The sequence below is a fragment of the Triturus cristatus genome, chromosome 9 (genome assembly GCF_964204655.1).
Source record: "Triturus cristatus chromosome 9, aTriCri1.1, whole genome shotgun sequence".
Lineage (NCBI taxonomy): Eukaryota > Metazoa > Chordata > Amphibia > Caudata > Salamandridae > Triturus > Triturus cristatus.
In genome coordinates, this window is record NC_140592.1 from 481,976,920 (window position 1) to 481,997,958 (window position 21,039).

Consider the following 21,039-nt stretch of genomic DNA (forward strand, 5'->3'; position numbering starts at 1 on the left):
CTACAGGAGCAGCATTCGCCAAGATGGGGGATCTACAGCTGCTTTCCTATGGTACCAGTGGTGGGGCAGGGGAGGAAAAAGAGGAGGAGAGTTGTCGGGATGCACTCACAGATGACCACTGCCCTTTCCTCTGTACGACTTGTACAGAGGGTTCTGCGGCTGCTGAGGTGGTTGATAGCCCAAAAGGAAGCCGCCTTACCAAAATCATGGTACCTCCTATAACCAAAGCCCCTACACTGGGACTGAAGACCCAAGGACTTTGCAGTGGCTCTACTGTCTTTGAACCTTTGCAGTGCAGAATCTGCCTTTTCACCAAAAAGCTTGGATCCACTCAACGGGAGATCAAGAAGAGGAGCCTGCACATCTGGAAAGAACCCCGAAAACCTGAGCCAGGCATGCCCCCTGGTAGCAATAAAGGAACTCATCACCCTGGCCACCAAATCCGCAGTGTCCAGGCCAGACTGAATAACTTGACGGGCTGCAGCCTTCGTATCCGCTAAAACCTCCAAAAAGGAACCACGATTATTGTCTGGCAACTTAGGAGCCAACTGTTTGGCAGAGTCCATTAAGGCATGTATATACCTCCCTAATAAGCACGTTACATTGGTGGTCTTTTTTAAGCCATACTAGAAGAAGAGAAAATGTTCTTGGCAGATTGCTCCAATTTCTTAGAGTCTCTGTCTCCAGGAGTTTGAGGGAAAGACCCAGCCGACTGTTTAGAACAGGAAGCCTGCACTACCAAACTTTCTGGTGAAGGATGAGCAGAAAGGAAGGCAGGATCATTAGGAGCAGGCCTGTACCTCCTTGCTACAGTCCTTGACACAGCAGGAGCTGATAGGAGCTTCCACCACACCTCCAGAATTGGCTCTGTCAAGGTCTCATTAAAAGGTAAAAGAGGCTCAACCACAGAAGATGGGGAATGTAACACTTCTTTTAGAATATTTGGCCTCAAGTCAGCTGTGGGTAACTGGAGGTCTAAAAGCTCAGAAGCTTTCCTGATGACAGCATGGTATGGTATGGTGCAACATCCTGAGAGTGCAAGGCCTTTGGTGATGCAAGTTCACACTCTGGAGAAGTATCTAGACCACTTGCCTCACAAAGGCCTTCAAATTCATCAACAGAATGCTCAATCTCACCTTCTTCAGCCTCCTGCTGATAATCCTCTTCCTCCAGCTGTCTTTGGGCCTCCCTCCTTGAACGCAACTTCGGAACCGGCGTCGGCAGCACCAATTGTGGCACTGGAGACATTGGCACTGGCGTTGATGGAATACCTTCTGAAGCAGGCAACAGTGCCGATCGAAGTCGAGAGGAAGAAGGACCACCAGATAACGCCGGAGACTGTGATATGGGTGCCGAAAACCTCAGAGCCGGAAACTGCCAAGACGGCGCCGTTGGCATAAGGGGCACAAAGGGTGCCTGGGCATATTGTTGAGGAACGCCCAAACTGAAAGCAAGCGGGCCCACAGGACCCGACGGCACATCGGTAGGGTAGGCTTCCCTGGCAAACATGCCATACATCACATTAAGAAAATGCAAAGGATCCGAACCAGGCCCAGGAAAGGGTGTATAAGGAGCAGAGTCTGAATCCACTCGAGGCAGAGAAGGCTGAAGCCCTGTCACCGGGGAAGTCGATCAAGAACAGGCAGGGCCGCAGGCACAGGAGAAGACATCCTAGGCTCCTGAGAATCTCTCGGTACCAGAGATATCTTTGGCGCCGGAGAACCCTTCGGCATCGGTGAGCGCGCTGGAGAACCCCTCGGGGTCGGTGAGTGAGCTGGAGTCGCTTGAGGAGAATGAGAAGGCGGCATGACATCTTTAGAGCGACATCACGGAGCCAGAGAAGACGACCTTGAAGCTCTACCCTTCGATGAATGGCGTCGAGAACCATGCCTTCTCTTATTCTTGAGCTTCTTCGACTTCGATTATGCGAGGTCAACGACTTCAATTTTGATCTCTTGCGGCCTCTCTTCTACTTCCTTGGTTTCACCATAAAAAGCTTAGCCTCACGCTCCTTCAAAGCCTTCGGATTTATCTTCCGACAACTGGAGCAGTCTCCGACGTCATGGGGATCAGTGATGGACATATATCCCCCACACTCCCTACAAGGCTTAAATCCAGACTTCTTCAAAGTAGCCATGGCACTGCTTCTCCAAGAATGAAGAAGAAACAAAGTAATAACGATACCAAATGGAAAGTCCCAAAAAAAGGTTACGCATCAACGGCGTCGAGGTCATCTTATGGCTCCGATGTCGTCATACGGAGTTGCGGAGCCGTGCCATTGTGACGTCCTCGCCGACGTGGGCCAGCTAGAAAAAAGTTTCAGTAGAATGCTGGCGCTGGGGTAAATCAAAAAGTGAGGAGATGTATCCATCAGAAATCCCATTTCTAACACTTAACCACCTAAATACCCCTCAAATGTTGCACAGACACTGAATAGAATGGTAGAAAATATCCCAAAAAACATTGACGACAACAAAACCCAAAATCAGTATACACCTAGCTTGGATTCTGATGTTTTTTATTTAGGTTTGATATTGTGTGAATTGTGTTCTACTCCTAAGTGCAATGACAAGCATATAATATTTTGATGAAGCCAGCACTTCTCGGGATCCGAGTTTGATCGAGCACTCACTTACATATAAGTTTGCAATCAGGAAAGAAAACATACCACTTATTTTATTTATGAAACTTTATTGACAATCTTTAGGCCCTTCTCCTCCCTCGAGTTTCCAGGTATATTACAGCCGGTTGCCAGTTCCGTAGATGATATGTCATTTATTAAACAACGAATGGTCAGATAAGGGCGGCGCTCAGGCATGTGAGAGATAGCGGTTACCAGATGGAGACTATGGAGGACGAGTCTCTCACTAACACAATGTGCAACATCAATGTTGAGTTTGCTTTGTCTTCTGCCAAAGGTCTCCCCTATTACCTTGTTAAACATCTTCATAGTACCCACAAATGTATCTGTTGCCATGAACATTGGATGTGGCACATTTACAGTGCAAATGAAGTAGTTCTTCGGTGGAACGATACTACTTTATAAGGGAATTTAAACATCCTGTGGCATCTGCTTATCCAGTAATTCCAGGAACACAGATCCATTCTCCTCTAGAGTAAAGGACTGCCCAAGAAGGGTGAGGTGAATAGTAAGTCTGACATGGTCATCGTAGCGTGGTTTTATACAGCAGGACCTTTAAGAAACCAACCACAACGCCTCTTATTTCTTTTTTTTAAAGCCGCGCTAGTCTTTGGAAATCAGAATGTACAAAAAAAAATGTAGCAGTGAGTAGAAGGGAAGCAGCTCCCATTTGCTGCTGGTGGAAGATGAGCATCAGCAACACCGTTATTTCTTCTTCGCGGCCGCGGAGAGCTCTGCTGCCGCCGCCTCGGCTGCTGCTGCTGCTTGAGCTTGCAACTCTACTTCTCTGGCCGCCAGAAACACCTGGTACTCCTCTGCAGACAAGCTGTGGAAGAAGAGGACATGTGTCATTGACCAAGAGGAAGAACCTGCCTGGCAACATGGCTACCGCTGAGGGTTCTAACCTGTGATACCGCTGCAAGACTCTTTACGCCAGAACCGGGCCTACCTCACCCTACTGCTGTCAGAAATGAGATTTTGGCTTTGCAGTAAACCCCCAAAATCAACATGCTTTTTATTGCTTCCTTTGGAAAATGAGAGACAAAGCATCTCCAGGATGTTTGTTTGCTTCTAACTGTAAAGATAGAATAGTTATGTTAAGGTCAGGTCATAAAACAAGCCTACGAAGCTGTACAGGTGACTATAAAAACGAAGTAAAAAACAATGTTCATGATATATTCAGTATCTTATCAAAAGGGAATATTAAGTGTTGGGGCCCTATAAGATTTCGAGGATTACATCTAATAACAAGCACTGAAAAAGCCAAGAGATTTTGCTTGAGGGCCCTATCAGCTTTGCCAATGGCTTTTCAGGATGCTGTAACTGCATTGCGGAGTGGGTGGGGACTAGGGGAGTAAGTAGAATACTATATCCCGATGTTGTGCAACATCGTTAAAAAAAGAAAAATAGAAAAAAGGTGTAATGACACATTTTGGTGGTGTCATTGACCTGGTACGTGCCCGCAACAACGCATGTGCGTGCTAGGGGAGTGACGTGGGTGTCGTTTTTTTGTCAGTAAGTCAAAAACAAATATTAGGCCTTGGCCTTTAACCAGATTCACGAATTAGGCGAGATATAAAAATATAAATACATGTAATATAATAAAATTATCTAGTGAAAAAACACAAAAATAAGACAGATTTCCCTAAAAAGGAGAGTAAATTCCTGTCAGTATCAAACCCAGGCCTGTAACCGTTTATTTAATTGTTTGCAGCGCGGTAAAAAGCCTCATTCATATTAATACTTCCTTTACAGTTAATAAATGTCCCCCCAGTGCACACTTTACATCAATGGACTTCATATCCAGTAAAAAGTAAGCTGCTTTTGGTTTCCTCCCCCAACACCATATTTAATTAGTGTTGGTCTCAAAAAAGTTTTCCCTTGTACTAAAAACCGCAAAACAATCTAATAAAATATGGATAGCGTTATGTTTCATATTCAAATCGCAATCATAAATGCTGTTACTATATACAACATCTCTTAGCAGTGGAGCAACTCAAAACTGGATTCAAACCACATCTAAATTTCAACAGTGCCAATCTTAGAGCTGCATTAGTTAATGAATCTAGGTAAGGAAATGCTTCGACATTCGTCGATGATGGTCTCAAAAAGCGTACAGATATCTTGGCTTCCAAATAGCTCATATCATTATCCCTTGCCGCATTTTTACTCAATATCCCAAGCTCATCACTGCTCATCCTAGGTATATGATTAGCATTTAGGGATATTGTCAGCTTATTACAAATTCTAGAGAACACTTTCCTGGGCGATTTGGCCCACTTGATAACTAAACTCAATCTCCCTTTGACATAATGTGGAGTTCTTTAAAGAAGTACCCTGCTCTATTTGAATCCAGCACTTGATCACCTCGGCAAAGGCCAAATAACTATGCAGTTAGGCCTGTTTCCATCATTATAGCTTGCATAATGGTGGAAGCAGGTAAACAGAAAAGGTGACTTTGTTTTTTTAATAAATGATCCACGATGGCACTTGAGAGAGAGCAGCAAACAAAAGTGACAAACAGGGGGAGCAATGGTATAGCACAAGAGGAAGAAACACCACTGAGCATGGGTGTGGTGGCAGAAATACACAAGGAAAAAAAAGTGTGCCGAGGCATTTGGGTGGGCACACAACGGAGAGAGAAACGGCTGGGAAACATCTGCACTCTCATGGAGAGCTTAATCACAAAGAAAAGGGTCTCTAAAAGTGAGTAGTGGAAAAACAATGATATCCTTATTACCCCAATTAATATATGGGACAATGCATCCCCGTCCCGTACATTATAAGGATATTTATAGTCACCGTGGAGTTCCATGACCATATAGAGGAACGAGGCTGTAGGCTGAGTTTTTTTTATAAGTTAATGGAACTCTCAGATGACTTGCAATATCCTTTTAATGTATGGAAGAAGGTATTTTATTCCTTATCAAACATGATCACGCAATCACCCTTCCCATAAACTGCATAAATTCTTATGCTCTTGCTCTTTCATGTTCCTTGGAGACCGGAAGAACAAAAGCAGAATCTGTTCTGAGAAATAAAACACACCAAAAAGCAGATGGTAATTTCTTGCAAAAATATATTAGAATCAGTTTAATGTAAGGCAGATCAAAAAATGCAGTGTTTATATGACATTGACATAGGACATTGATCACTCCTGAGGCACAGCCGGGAGGAAACGCTCGCTAATTTGCTTTTAAAACCACTGTATTTTGTGTAATTTTACTTGTAATCCACTTACTTCTGGGCACTTTTCTAAGCTGCACTCTGCCAAATTCCCCCGCGCAGCGGATATTAGCGCTGCTGCGGGTTGAGATCGACACTGACGCCATCCTCGCGCCAAGACCTTGGCCACGCCCACTTTTACAAGGCCACGCCCACTCCGCCCCACCTATATAAGCCGCGCTGACAACTAGCACGCCATAGGACATTGATCACTCCTGAGGCACAGCCGGGAGGAAACGCTCGCTAATTTGCTTTTAAAACCACTGTATTTTGTGTAATTTTACTTGTAATCCACTTACTTCTGGGCACTTTTCTAAGCTGCACTCTGCCAAATTCCCACGCGCAGCGGATATTAGCGCTGCTGCGGGTTGAGATCGACACTGACGCCATCCTCGTGCCAAGACCTTGGCTACGCCCACTCTTATGAGGCCACGCCCATCACACACTATATCAATGTGCATTCCCCGAATGCGCAGCGGGCGCGCCGTCAGCGCGCCAAAGGGAAGCCCGTCTGCGCCAGACTGGGCCCAGGGGTCAGCCAGGCCGGCCATACCATCACTTACTCGGCCGACTCCCTGAGGGATCTACAACTCCCCAACCTCACTCCCTCCCCTTCTACCATCAGACGCATCTCCATGACCGGTATTTCCCCATCTGATCGGCGCCCCACCAATCTGGTCACCCCCCCTACCCAGCCTACCAAGAGCAATACCACCATCAGAGTTCTTTATCTTAACACCCGCTTCTTGGTTAAACATCACGCCGACATCTTCATCCTTCTATCCAACGAGAAACCGGACATCCTCCTGCTCACTGAAACTTTGCTGACTGCGGACTCACTTCCTGACATTCTGGCGGCCCTCCCCCCAGACTATTACATCCTCCGCGCCGATCGGCCAGGAAACCGCCCTGGGGGCGGGGTAGCGGCCATAATCTCCAAACGCCTTAACTTCATCTCTACTCCATCCATCTCACTCCTGGGAGTAGATAAAATTATCTTCAGCCTAAAAACGGATAGCGGGGCCTTAACTCTCCTTCTTCTTTATCGCCCCCCCAACCGATGCCTTCCTTCGCGGCCACCCTGACCGATCAGTTGATCAACCTTCTCACTTCTCACCCCAGATTCGCCCTTTTCGGCGACCTTAATTATTGGTTTAATGACATCAACGCTGGGCCCCACGCCTTGGAGGTCCTCGAGGCTCTCACTAGCCTCAACCTGTCTCAACAAATCCCCTCGCCTACACATATTAAGGGCCACATTCTAGACCAAATATGGACCCAAAACCTAACTCTTTCTCCCCCCTCCGTCTCACCCTGTACCTGGTCAGACCACCACTTAATAGATACCACCCTTACGATCAGTGGCAATCCCCCCACCCCACTGATGGCTGGTGGTCTATCTCGTAAATGGAACGCCTATGACTCCGAAGGATTTCTTGCGACTCTCTCAGACACCCGCCCTGCCCTCGTTTCGCGAACCAACATTAACAAATTAGAAAGTGACATATGCTTCTGGCTGCAGTCAGCCAGTGACCAATTTGCCCCCTTAATCAAATTTCTCCCGACCAGGCACCACAACTCCCACCGTTGGTTCTCGGACGACCTCAAAAAACTTAAACTGAAGGTACGTCAGCTAGAAAGGGCATGGAGACGCAACTACTCCGAACCAGCCAGATCACAATACACCTCAGCCCGCAGAGACTACAAAATCGCAATACTTTCAGCCAAATCAAACCACTTTTCTGACCGAATCTCTTCTTCGGACAACAAATCTAAAGAAATTTTTAAAATCATGAACGAACTGACATCTGACGACAGAACCCTCCCAGGCCAAACCCCCACCCAAGAAACTTGTGACGCTCTCAACCTCTTCGTCGAAAAAATTAATAAAATCAAGGCATCGATCTCCACCGTCCCTCAGATCACCACTCCGGAAACTTCCCTTAACAACCCTTCCGCCTTCACCGAATTCCCCCCCATCAACCCTATTTCCCTAGTACAGCTTGCATCCCGGATAAAATCAGGTTCCCCGAACGATGGCTGCCCACCCTCAGTCCTACGAAGTGTATGTCATTCCTTACCTGAATGCATCCTACCTCTCTTGAATGGCTCGCTCAGCACAGGTACTGTTCCCAGATCCTTCAAAGAGGCCATCCTAGTCCCGCTACTTAAAAAACCTGGCACGGACTCAGCGGAACTCTCCAACTATCGCCCCATCTCGCTTCTGCCCTATTTCTCAAAACTTCTCGAAGCACATGTCACTAGATGCCTCTCCAACTTTTTTGAGACCTCTTGCTACCTGGAGCCTAATCAGGCCGGCTTCAGGCCTTCATTTTCTACTGAAGCCGTCATCTTAGCTGTTCTCGACACGCTGAGGAGAAATGCCGACTCAGGGACCCCCCAGGCCCTCGTTCTCCTGGACCTTTCGGCCGCGTTCGACACGGCTGACCATAACATCTTGCTCAACCGTGTCGAACAGGCTGGCATCCAGAACCCTGCCCTCAGCTGGATCCGGTCTTTCTTGTCTGGTAGAACCCAAGCCGTCCGGCTGGGCCCCTACACAGCACCCAAGACCCCCACAACCTGCGGAGTTCCCCAGGGCTCCTCCCTGTCACCTTTACTGTTCAATCTATACCTTTGGCCCTTACTCCACTCACTCCGTAACTGGGACATCACAGTTTATAACTATGCCGACGATCTGCAGATCATCTTTCCACTCAACTCCCCCAATGCGATAGATAACTTTCACTCCGTTATGCTCCACATCCAAGATTGGATGAATTCCAACCAATTGAAGCTGAACCCCGGGAAAACCGAGATTCTTCTCCCGGGCTCCAGCCCCAATTTCTGGGGAACCCAGTTCTGGCCCACTGAACTGGGCCTCCCACCGACCCCTTCGATCTCTGTAAAAAGTCTCGGCGTGACTATCGACGCCGAACTCTCTCTCCGACCTCATGTCGGCTCCGTGATTTCATCCTGTTCCTTCCAACTCAGAAAGATCCGGAAGGTCAGTCACCTGCTCCCCCCACTTGCTCTGATTCAAGTAATCTTGTGCTCTCCCGCTTGGACTTTTCCAACCGCATCTACCACGGACTTCCCAAAACCCTTCTCCACCGCCTTCAGGTGGTCCAAAACCAGGCAGCTCGTATCATCTTCAAATTTCCAGAATGGCAATCTGCCAAACCTCTGATGCATAAACTACATTGGCTGCCCATAGAACAGAGGGTGGCCTTCAAGTTGGGCTGCCTCACGTTCAAAGCCCTCCACTGTCCCAGCCCTGCTTTCCTGACTTCCCTCATCACTCCCTACTGTCCAAATCGCAATCTTCGCTCTGCTCATCTTAAATCACTTGTCATACCCAAAACCAGAACCAACAAATTTGGCGGACGAAGGTTCGCCCTTTTGGCACCGAAGTTCTGGAACTCCCTTCCCCTGATCATCAAATCGAGCAGCTCCCTCCTTCATTTTAGGAAGCTGCTCAAAACCTCTCTCTTTCCCCCACCCTGCTAACCCTGCATTCACCCCAGATTGTGTATCACCTTTGCCCTATAGCGCCAGGAAACCCATGGTGTCAGTGCGCTCTACAAAATTCATTTAATAATAATAATAATAATAATAATAATATATATTTCCTTCCATGATCTAAAGTGTGGAAAAATATAGATTTAGCCATAAATATCTCCTTTCTGCTGATCACATTTGTTTTAAGAGAGAAAGAAGGAAAAGTCGGGGGGACGCTAGGTGGCGCGCTAGCGAATGGACGCCTTCTTGTAGGGCTCCCGCAGTCCGGCGCCATTAATCCGGTTATTTATCCTTTTGCGGGCACACCTGGGTGCCGTCACTGCAGGCGCAGGTCCAGCCAGGTGGCAGGAGTGTGTGGACGGACGTAGAGGGCTCCAGCTGCTGGGAGCCCGCCACGAGAGGAGCCGAAAGTTGCGGCGGATGCGACGGCGGAAGCCGCTGTGCGGAGGCCTCGGATCGAGCTGGCAGGCGAGGTCGTGGCTAGTTGTGCGTTGGAAGGCCGCGGACGGAGGCGACAGCCTGGGAGGAACCCCCGAGCTCGTGGTGACCTGGATGGGGGAGCGAAGCGGATCGGAGGTACGGAGTGGAGAGCGAGCGGGGGTGCATTCGACCCCCCCCCCCGTCCCCTGGAGCGACTGCAGGGCCCGAGCGCCCGGGAGTGAACTGGTGGTGGCAGGCGCAGAGAAGGATCCTCGGGGCAAGAACGTTTTTTGAACCCAAGATAGCGGTGAGGGGCGGCGATCCCCTTCCCCCCCCCCCCCCGGACACTGGGAGAGGAGCAGTGCGAAGAGCTCCTGATGCAGCGGTAGTGATATTAGGGGTGCAGCGGGCCTGGTGGGGAGCAGCTTGGCGGAGGGGCGGACGGAGCCGCGATTGGCCTCACCGGTGACGGCGAACTGTCCCCCCAGGCCTGGAGCTCACAGCTGGTGCCCCCTGATAGTGTGGCTGCGCTGTTTGAACGCACGTGGCCTGAAATATTGGAGTGGAGCTGGTGCAGTAGATACAGTGATCGACTGCATGGAGGGACGTGCACGGTAATCGCTCGTGTTTTTGGACTGATGCATTGAGCGCCCCCGAAAAATCGGGGGGGGGGGGTGTCGTGGTGCTCACGCAGGTGGTTCTGGAGACCTTTGCCCTGAGAAAGCGATGGGCAAGACGGACACTAGACAGCCCAAACTCACGTTTGCGGCTAGTAAGAAAGTGACAGCGCCAGAAGAGAAGTCACGCCACCCGGATGAGACGGCTGATGCGTCGGGGGGAGCTGTGGACGCAGCGACGAACTTACAGGCAGTACTATGCGAGGTGCGGCAAGGGTTCGCGACAATCGCGGATAAAGTGGACAGGCTCTCGTCACGTATGGATGCGGTGGTGCACAAGGTGGACGCGCATGAGGCTCGCTTGAAAGAGGCGGAACAGCGAATATCGGACTCAGAGGATGTGGTGACCCAACACTCGTCGCAGCTATCCAGAATGGACAATCTCCTACGTGTCATCGCAGCTAAAAATGAGGATTTAGAAGCGAGGAGTAGGCGTAACAACGTACGCATTGTAGGAATTCTGGAAACAACAAATGTGGGCAAAATGGAGGAGTACGTCGAGAAGATGTTGGTGGCGGCGATGGGCTCTGAGACATTCTCTACACACTTTATAGTGGAGCGGGCGCATCGGGCCCTGGACCCCAGGCCGAAGCCAGGGGCGACGCCTAGGCCGATTATAGCCCGGATGCTTAATTACCGCGACCGGGATGCGGCCTTAAGAGCGGCAAGAAGTACGAGGTCGTTGTCTTATGAGGGCAAATTCCTTCACGCTGTATCCGGACTTCACCCCGCTGGTTCAAGAGGAACGTAGGAAATTCCTTGCAGTCAAGACTAAACTGCGCAATCTGCAAATAGACTACGCATTGCTCTATCCGGCACGCCTGCGGGTTACGTACCAAGGGAGACAGAAATTCTTTACAACTCCACAGCAGGTGGAGGAGTTTCTCAAGCAGCATAAACGGAATCGGAGATTGGGAGCAGGAGCAGACAAACTGGCCCCTAGTCCAGAACCGCTGGCAGCTGGGGAATCGTGAGTGGTCAGCACTGCACCTGCATATAGACTCATGGATGAGCGTGGAGCGCTGGTTAAGAGCTTAGATTGTGATTTATCATTGAAAGACATTGTAATGATCGCTGCGCTGGTTCAGAGCTTAGATGGTGCTTTATCGTTGAAAGACATTGTAATGATTTCAGTGTGGGTATGGTTGACGTGGGAGAGTAGGGGATATCATGATAGATGGTTGTTGCCGGGGTCCCTGTGGTATGGGGTCCCTCTGCGTCTGTGAAGCAGGAACTTATCGCGATAACAGGTTTATGGTTATCATTAGAGGTTGACGGTATGCATCAGGATGCCTTTGATTATAGCGCCGGACGCCCCCCCTCCTGGTTGCCGGGCTGGGCTGCACGTGGTGTGGTTCGGGCGGGCCCCTGTGGGGGGGTATTAGTGATGCCACCTAGATAAGTTACCCGATGGGAATTACCCTAGCATACGGTGTTGGGGTTGAGGGTTCTTTTAGCCCTAGTTATTGGGGTGTGTGTGGGAGGGATTGGGAGGGTACACTGCTGGCAGGTTGGGGATTGCTTCAGTGGGAGGGGGGTGGGTACAAGGGTTGTAGTTGCTGTTTGTATGATTGGAGCTCGCAAAATGAGAGGAGTGTAACCAAGTGGTATTGTGTTGGTAGGCTATGGAATAGGACAAAGCTAGGGATGCACAGCGCTGACACTGCGGGGGGTCCCGTGGTTGCATTGGCTGGATATGGCCGGGTTATGGGTGATGTGGCTGTTTCCTTTGGCGGAAGAGGTGTTTGGGGGAAGTGGAGATCTGGATCATGTGTGAATGACTGCGGATGTCTGCACAAAGCCGCAGTTCCAGACTAACGGTTATGTCCTGGAATGTCCGGGGGTTGAATGATGCGAGAAAATGTCGGAGGGTGGTGGCCTATTTGGACCAGCATCAGGTGCAGATCGCGCTGCTGCAAGAAACGCATCTTAGCCCCCGGGCCACCTATACCTTTGCGAATAGATGGGCGGCAGTGCGTAGTTTTTCCTCATATTCTGGGTATGCCAGAGGTACGGCGATTCTGATTAAAAAACGGTGCCGTTTGTGCGGTTGGGTGAACGCATGGATGATGAGGGTAGATTTGTATTGATGTTGGGCAGACTGGGTACTGATACGGTCACAATTGTCAACTGTTATGGGCCTAATGTGGACTCGCCTGTGTTTTACACCAAATTGTGGGGTGAGATACTGAATACTGGATCTATGCATATCATATGGGGTGGAGATTTTAATATCACATTGGCACCTGGGTTAGATAGATCGGATGGTAGCCCCCAATATAACAGAAACGCGAGAGATGCGGTGGAGGGCATAATGACGGAAGGCGACCTTGTGGATAGTTGGAGGTTTGTGCATGCTGGGGTCCGGGAGGGGACGCATTACACGGTGTATGCCAACACTTGGGCTAGACTTGACTACTGCTTACTGTCCCGTGGATTGGCGGTGGATTTGGGCAGAGTGACGCATTTGCCGCGGTCCTACTCGGACCATTGTCCGGTGCTGGTGCAGGTAGCTATCCCGGGGTACGGCAGGGCAGCATCGCAGTGGCGTTTGCAGCCCACGGCACTATTGGATCCACTATTCCAGACAGAACTGGGGGAGGAGATTGCGGACTTTTTTCCACGCAACAAAGGGTCGGTGGATAGTGTTGAGAACATCTGGGAGGCCTTTAAGGTCACGGTTCGGGGTTTTTACATCTCCAAGAGCTTTGGGGTATTAAGGGCCATCCGTGGCACGCTCACCAAGCTGGAGGTCGAACTTAAGGAGCTGGAGACTGCCATGGCCCGAGAGCCGATGGGCCCACTCCACAAGGAGTTTAGGGAAAAGCTGTCGCAATACGAGCGAGAGGCGGAAAGGGAGGCCAACTTCAGGGGGAAACATTGGCAGGCCCGTCGCTATTGTGAAGGGGAGAGACCTGGGCGGGCACTGGCGGGAATTACTAGGAAGTCGCAGGGTGCTTCGCACATAATAGAGATACGTGCACAGAGCGGGGCTCTACATCAAGACACAAAGGGGATATTACGGCAATTCGTTGAGCATTAAGAGAGATTATACACAGCCCGTGAAGTTGGTGATGTCCAGTTTGGTGATTTCTTAGACGATATAGCATTATGTTGGCTGAGTGATGAACACAGGCAATTTCTGGGAGCCCCATTTGAGTTGGATGAGATGCGGGAAGCGATTATGGCTTTGAGTAATGGCAAGGCGCCTGGGTTGGACGGGCTGCCGGCGGAATTTTACAAAAGCTATATTGACATAATGGCTCCTGTGCTTCGAGAAGTCTATGAGGACTCCCTGGAGACAGGAGTGTTGCCGGGATCGATGAGAGAGGTGGTGATAACCTCTCTGTTGAAACCAGATAAGGATGTGGTAGATTGCGATTCCTATAGACCACTATCCCTGATAAATTGTGACGCCAAGATTCTTGCGAAGGTGTTGGCCACGCGACTCTCGTTGTTGATGACTAAAATTGCCCTTCCAGATCAGGCAGGGTTCGTCCCGGGTAGATCTACCGCTTGTAACTTGCGAACGCTTTTTTCCTTGATTCAAACGATAGCGCCGGAATTGCCTGTCGCGGCTATATTCCTGGATGCCACCAAGGCGTTCGACTCAGTAGAGTGGAATTATTTGTTCGCTATTCTGTATCGGATGGGTTTTCCCAAAATATTTGTTGCTCGGATAAAATTGCTTTATACTGACCCTACGGCTAGAGTGTTGATCAATGGGGAGTTATCTAACCCGATTCCATTAACTAGGGGAACCAGGCAGGGGTGCCCGCTGTCCCCGCTGCTGTTCGCCATAGCGATTGAACCCTTGGCATGTCGTATCCGACAACTCCACAAACACAGTGCCTTCAAATGTTTTCAAAGACAGATTGATGTGTCCTTATATGCTGATGACTTAACACTCTATGTGGTAGATCCGCAGAATAACCTGAATTCGCTGCTCCGCGAATTTGTGGTCTTTGGTAGATTGTCTGGAATACACATTAACTGGAGGAAATCGCAATTTTTCCCCCTGACGACCGCGATAGGGCGATATGCACTAGATTACCCGTTGGAGTGGTGTGAATCGGATCTCCGATATTTGGGGGTTCGAGTCTCGAGGAACCGGGAAGAGACTCTTCGTCTGAATTATGGCACAGCCATCAGTAAGCTGGCGGAGGATGTGTCGCGCTGGATATTGTTGCCATTGACCATGGCCGGTAGAGCCTCCTTGATTAAAATGGTGGTGTTGCCTCGCTTTTTATATTTTTTCCAGAATATTCCGTATTACCCAGGTGCGTTCTTCTTTCGGACGCTGCGCTCCGAGCTGCCGCGACTGTTCTGGGCTGGTAAACAGCCCAGACTGGCCTGGTCGACTATCACCCTGCCGTACAGTAAGGGGGGATTTGATGTCCCCGACTTTCAGGCATTTAACCTAAGTGCGCAGGCACACTTTGCTTATCATTGGATTACCCCTACGCCCTGCATGCCGCAGCTGGCGGTTGAGGACTGGGTGGCTCGGCCTCTGCCACTACAGGGAATCATTCATGGTCCAGTCACTGCGATCGAAACGCCGCACACCACCGTGACGTGCACGATTGATGCTTGGCAGCGCATACTGCGCAGGCTGACTGCTAGTCTGTTATATGCTCCGTTGCTGCCGTTGGCTTATCATCCAGGTCTTTCTCTGTTGCAGGAAGGCGGATTCCGCGTGTTATGTGCTAAGATAAAGATCCGATATTGGGGAGATCTCTTTGTGAATGGTAAGTTTAAGACGAAGGAGCAATTTTTCGAGGGTTATCAGCCTACTCCACTGGAGGTCTTTTACTATCTCCGGTTGCGGCAAGGGATGAGACTGGTGATACCGCATTATCCGGCAGAACCCGAAGTGGTGACTCCGTTGCGGGTCTTGCTTGCTTCTACGGATGGTAGGCATTTGGTCTCTCAGTTATATTGCAGTATTCGAGAGGGGGGTGGTAAGGCAGGCTGTAAAGCGCTTCGCGGATGGACTGTTGAGTTGGGTAGTGACATCACGGAGGCACAGTGGGCGTATTGCTGTGAGCTCACTTCCCAGATCTCCTCCAGCTGCAGATTGCGTATTATCCATTATAAGTTTCTGCAGCGCTGGTACTACACTCCTGTTAGGAAGTTTCGCTTTCGGTTGTCGGATTCTGATCGATGTGAGAGGTGCCGTTCGGAGGGGGCTGATTTTCTGCATCTGTCTTGGATGTGTCCCGGGGTAGCGGACTACTGGTTGCAAGTCCATACTGCGCTTACGGCCATGGTGGGGGCTGTGGTTGAGTTTGACCCGCTGGTGATGCTGCTGGGCCATACAGTGTCGGTACCTAAGGAGCACCGTAAACTTGTTAACATCGTATTGTTGCTAGCGAAACGGCGGGTCGCGTGCAGGTGGGGTAGGAGTCGAGCACCAAAATTCAAGGAGTGGTTAGAGGATGTTTTGTACTGTCAGGACCAGAACGCGATATATGCCGAAACGCAACCTTTGAAAAGCAGGGCGAAAGACATATGGGACCCGTTTAGAGCATATCTGACGGCGCAAACTAGCTCCGCTGAAGGGGAAGACCAGGTGCCGGAGAGTGTAGTGCGGGCTGGGGTGGCATCCGACTAGTGGGGCTCCTTATGGCTTGGCCGTGGTGAGGAAGAGACACGTGGGGACGTATGTGGTGGGTTGTTCTGCTTGATTGCCCAGAGGGATTGGTATTTGTGTGACCCCTGGTGAGCTGCGAGGGTATGTTGGTCCCCATGTATGGGGAATGTTAGCGGTCCGAATGGGCCTACTGGTCACTCTTTCAGTCCGTGGCCCGAGACTGCTCTGTATTACACAACATTGAAGTTCAGAGGGGTATATATGCAAACGTGCCGCCGGACCCCCGGGTTGTCGGCAGATTGGCTGTGTACAAGGTGTTTGAAAGATCAATTCAATGTCTACTGTAGCCGGTCGATGAGGTTGTAGGCGAGTGGTTGTATGCTGTTGAAAGTTGAAATAAAGGTTTTTGAACTTAAAGAAAAAAAAAAAAAGAAGGAAAAGTCAGCTACTGTTTTCCTTGTTCAAACTGAGCCTGTAACTTTGCCCCGTGACCTGCTTTTCACCTTGCCTGCTGGCTCTGACAGCCAGCATTGTGAGATCAGAAATCAACAGCAATAATTTTATTACAGTTGAACAGCCACAATATTTGGACAAAGCTGTGTGGTTGTGAAGAAATTTTAGGGCATGCTGAAAGATTACTTAGGAATGCATTCCACCCACTGCGTGCCACTGATTTTCAGTTGTTTTCTTTGTTTGCTTGCTCTATTTGTGTTAGCTCACCCAACATGTCTTTGTCTCTCCCTAGGAGCATAGCCTCTTTACCACCTCGATTGGCTACTTTGTTTTTACATTGTATACAGATGCCTCCCTTGTATGCTTTTCACCATCCCGGTAGGATGTTGGGCTGATTCTGGGACTCAAACCTGGTTCTCCAGTTCCAAAGTCGGCAACCCTGGCTGTAAGGCACATCTTCCGTCCTCCTCCGCACCCCCATATTAGTCACCCGCACCCTTAACGTTCATAAAGAAAGTCAATAGGTTTTTAAACAGAGACCTGTTTACTTTGCCGATGCTTGTCTTATTTTTTACCAAGACGAAGTTGGTACACAATGGAGTAAGACTGGTCAGGTTGAATGTTTCTGTTGCTCTGGGTGAAATATGGGCTTTGTTGATGTTCCTCTTGCAACGCTTTCAAGATGTTCTCGTGGCCTTTCTGCAGTAATAGCTCCAAATTAAAAATAAACATAAGAAACAGCTCCTCTCGAGTTTTAGTTCTCCTTATCTTGCTGCCTCATTGAAGGAGGCGGATGGCTCCACGCAGTGCTGATGCAGAACGTGTCTGTTTTAATTACAGTTTTCATATATTTCTGTAGTGCTTCATATTCATGCGTGGAAGCCTGAGCACTTCCATGTAGAGTCCTTTGTTTTGCAAGCTGGTGAGTTTTACAAGCACCGTGCTCTTTCGAGTGCAAGAACATGAGGCGCTGTGTTGGTTTCCCAAGCAAATACTTTCAAGGAAACTTTCCACTTCTGAAGCTCTCATAACATTGTGTCACCTGACAGCCTTCGGCTGAGCCCTTGTTTCAAAACAGCAGCAACATTTCTGCGATCAACAATGATGTTTATTTCCTTGTAAAACACTTGATCTACTTTTCTTTAGATGTAAGCTTTTTAGATCTATCCTGGGCAGCGTATGCGCTGCTCTGCGAGGCACGCTGTATTGAGGTAGGGACCTGAAGCTCCGCCCACATTTTTAATTGACTTGTGTCATTGTCCACTGTAAATTGTGGCAGTTCATTGGTTGAAAGGCTTAGTAGTCCCTCCTTAGTACCGCCTTGTCTCATTTTGTAAAAACCCATGGCGACACTCCCTGTTACGTGTGTTGTTACTCTGTAGGCTTTAATTACAGCCTCCGAGCACTATTTTCTCAAATATCTTTGTCCTGCCTGCTGTTGCAGGCAGTACACACTCTCCCCTAACACTTTTTTAAAATTTTATAGCACACATTTGCAATGCATTAGGTCTCGTATTTGCGATAGTTTAAAATATTAGCATTGTGAATGACAATGCCTTTTATTTATCTGTTTTAAAAACAACACATAAATAAAAGGCATTGTCATTTACAATGCCAATAGCTCAACTCTCATAAATGCGAGACCTATTGCATTGCAAATGCTTGTTCTTTAGATGTATACTGGCGAGAGCGACGGTGCTGTATTAACACTCAGGTGGAGTACCCAGCCACCAACATTTTGCATACCCAAATATAGCCTTAAATTGCATACTCATTTTGACTCACAGAGCGGCCACAGAGGGGTCCAGAATCTTTGCATCCAACAGAGCCTGCAGGAATTCCAGTTGAAGGGGCACATGATTCCACACAACACCTACAACAGACATGGTTCGCTGTCTACATTGCACCTACAGCTGAGAGGGTACACTTTAGTAGAGATGGGGCACCTGTCAAATAGAACCTATGGGAAAGGTGGTACACAGAGCTGATCAACCTCTCCTCAACCAAGCGTAGCAGAGGAGATGCACCTATCTACAAAGAACCTGCACAGAGGTGGTACATCTGTTCGCACAACCGCTGCAGCACAGGTGATCCACCTGGCCACACATTTTATTTCAGAGCTACATACTTCACACCAGCAGCACCTATGGCAAAGGTTATATACACCAGTCAACATTGCACCTACAGCAGTGGCGACATATCTGTCCTCGCTGCACCTGTAGCAGTGACCGTTTGCCTCTCCACATAGCATCTATAATAGAAGTGGTACATTTGCTCCCACAACCCCTACAGCAGAGGTGGTACACCTGTCAACACACCCTCTACAGTAGATGTGGTACACTTGTCCACACATCTCTTATGGCAGACGTGGTACAGCAGTAAACACATCTCCTAGAGCAGAGGTGGTAGACCTGTCCACACATCCTCTAGAGTAGCTGTGGGACACCTATCTACACATCTACCTCGGATGTGGTACACTTGTCCACACATGTCTTATGGCAGAAGTGGTACAGCAGTAAACACATCCCCTACAGCAGAGGTGGTACCGACATCCCCTACAGCAGAGATGGTACACCTATCTACACATTATCTACCTCGGATGTGGTACACCTATCCACACATCACTTATGGCAGAGGTGGTACAACAGTAAATACATCTCCTAGAGCAGAGGTGGTACATGTGCGGGCGTCTCTAGCTCTCGCCAGTGGAGCTTCCTTAACGAAATGGCGAGGTAAGCACATTTTGAGAACTAACTACCTCTTGGTACCGTTATGGGGCGGTACAATATTTGTAGTAACTTATTAGCTGCTGAGACTTTTTTGCATAATTCTTGTTTGGGACATATCGAGGGTTACGAGTGCTATCAAAAATACTACGACCATCTGGCACGGTGTGTTTACAGGATCGTATGGGACAGGCCCCACTGAATGTATATGTGTCTCCTGAGCCTGTGTTCTTTCTTGTTTGTTATAACTGATGCGCACACAGATGTGGCACATTATAAGGCATCAAGTTGTGACTGATGCTCTTACTTGTCGTTTATGTTTTTCTGTTTCCTAGGTTTTCATCAGGAGTGTTCTTTCATCATGCAGCTGTAGCCATATCATAGCGATACAGGTTACTGCCCTGCCCTGTTTGATCTAAAGGGTTTAGTAAAAACAATTTTTTTTATCACGTGCACTTTATATATTATTGTTCTGGTCCTGAAGAAGCGCCAACGACCCTTATGGCGACATAGGCGCGAAACATGTTGACCTATGACCTTTTTTTACACCTAGGCATAGTGTGCCTCTGGGACAAGATTTTATGTAGCAGTTTATCTGCCAAAGGGTTTACAATGTATACATTTGATGCATGTTTACCCTTTTATTAATTTTTCCACCACCTTGCACGCACTGTCTTTTACCCTTATTAGACCCACACCCCACACACCCACATGCACCTTCCGGCAGTCCTTAAAAAGATCTCCGATAAAGAGACCCTTCGGGGGACCCGTAGGGAATTGCAGCGCCGGCCCTACGAGGAGCAACTGCCCGATGATGAAGCATGACATCCCTTGGGGTGTGTGAGGGCAACAGAGGACAAAAAAGTGGTCTTTCCACCTCACTACTGGGTCACATTTGCCTAGGATGCCTTTTGTTTCTTTCTTTTTCTATCTCTTCACCCTTTTTTTTTCATTTTTCACGGGTGACTTTTTGCACCCTTAAGCGTGGGTGACTTTTTGCATCCCGTTATAGGAACAGTGTCCCCTTTTTGAAATTGCAGGTACACCTGTCCTGACATCCCCTGTGGCAGAGGTGGACGCCTGTCCAAACAGCATCATCAACAGAAGTGGTACATCAGCTTGCACATCCCCTACGGAAGAGGAGGTATCTGTCCAAACAGAAACTACAACAGAAGTGGTACACCTGCCCCCACATCCCCTATGGTAGAGGCAGTACACCTGTCCACCCATCCCCAAAGGCAGAGGAGGCACACCTGCCCACACAGTTCCTATGGTAGAGGCAGTACATCTGTCCACCCATCCCCAAAGGCAGAGGAGGCACACCTGCCCACACAGCTCCTATGGTAGAGGCAGTACATCTGTCCACCCATCCCCAAAGGCAGAGGAGGTGCACCTGCCCACACAGCACCTATGGTAGAGGCAGTACATCTGTCCACCCATCCACATAGGCAGAGGAGGTACACCTGCCCACACATCCCCTATGGTAGAGGCAGTACATCTGTCCACCCATCCCCAAAGGCAGAGATGGTACACCTGCCCACACATCCCCTAGAGGCAGTACATCGATCCACCCATCCCCAAAGGCAGAGGAGGTACACCTGCCCACACAGCACCTATTGTAGAGGCAGTACATCTGTCCACCCATCCCCAAAGGCAGAGGAGGTACACCTGCCCACACATCCCCTATGGTAGAGGCAGTACATCTGTCCACCCATCCCCAAAGGCAGAGGAGGTACACCAGCCCACACATCCCCTATGGTAGAGGCACTACATCGGTCCACC

At 49.2% G+C, this 21,039-nt stretch overlaps 1 protein-coding gene across 1 annotated transcript in view; it reads right to left on the minus strand.

Moving 5' to 3' along the window:
* Nucleotides 1-2,674: 2,674 nt before the first annotated feature.
* Nucleotides 2,675-21,039, minus strand: part of MRPL11 (mitochondrial ribosomal protein L11) — a 701,579-nt gene continuing 683,214 nt past the window's right edge. The window contains exon 6 of the mRNA XM_085625435.1: nt 2,675-3,467. Within this exon, the coding sequence (XP_085481561.1) occupies nt 3,347-3,467 (121 nt within the window). The 3' untranslated portion in view covers nt 2,675-3,346. The remainder of the gene's footprint in view (nt 3,468-21,039) is intronic.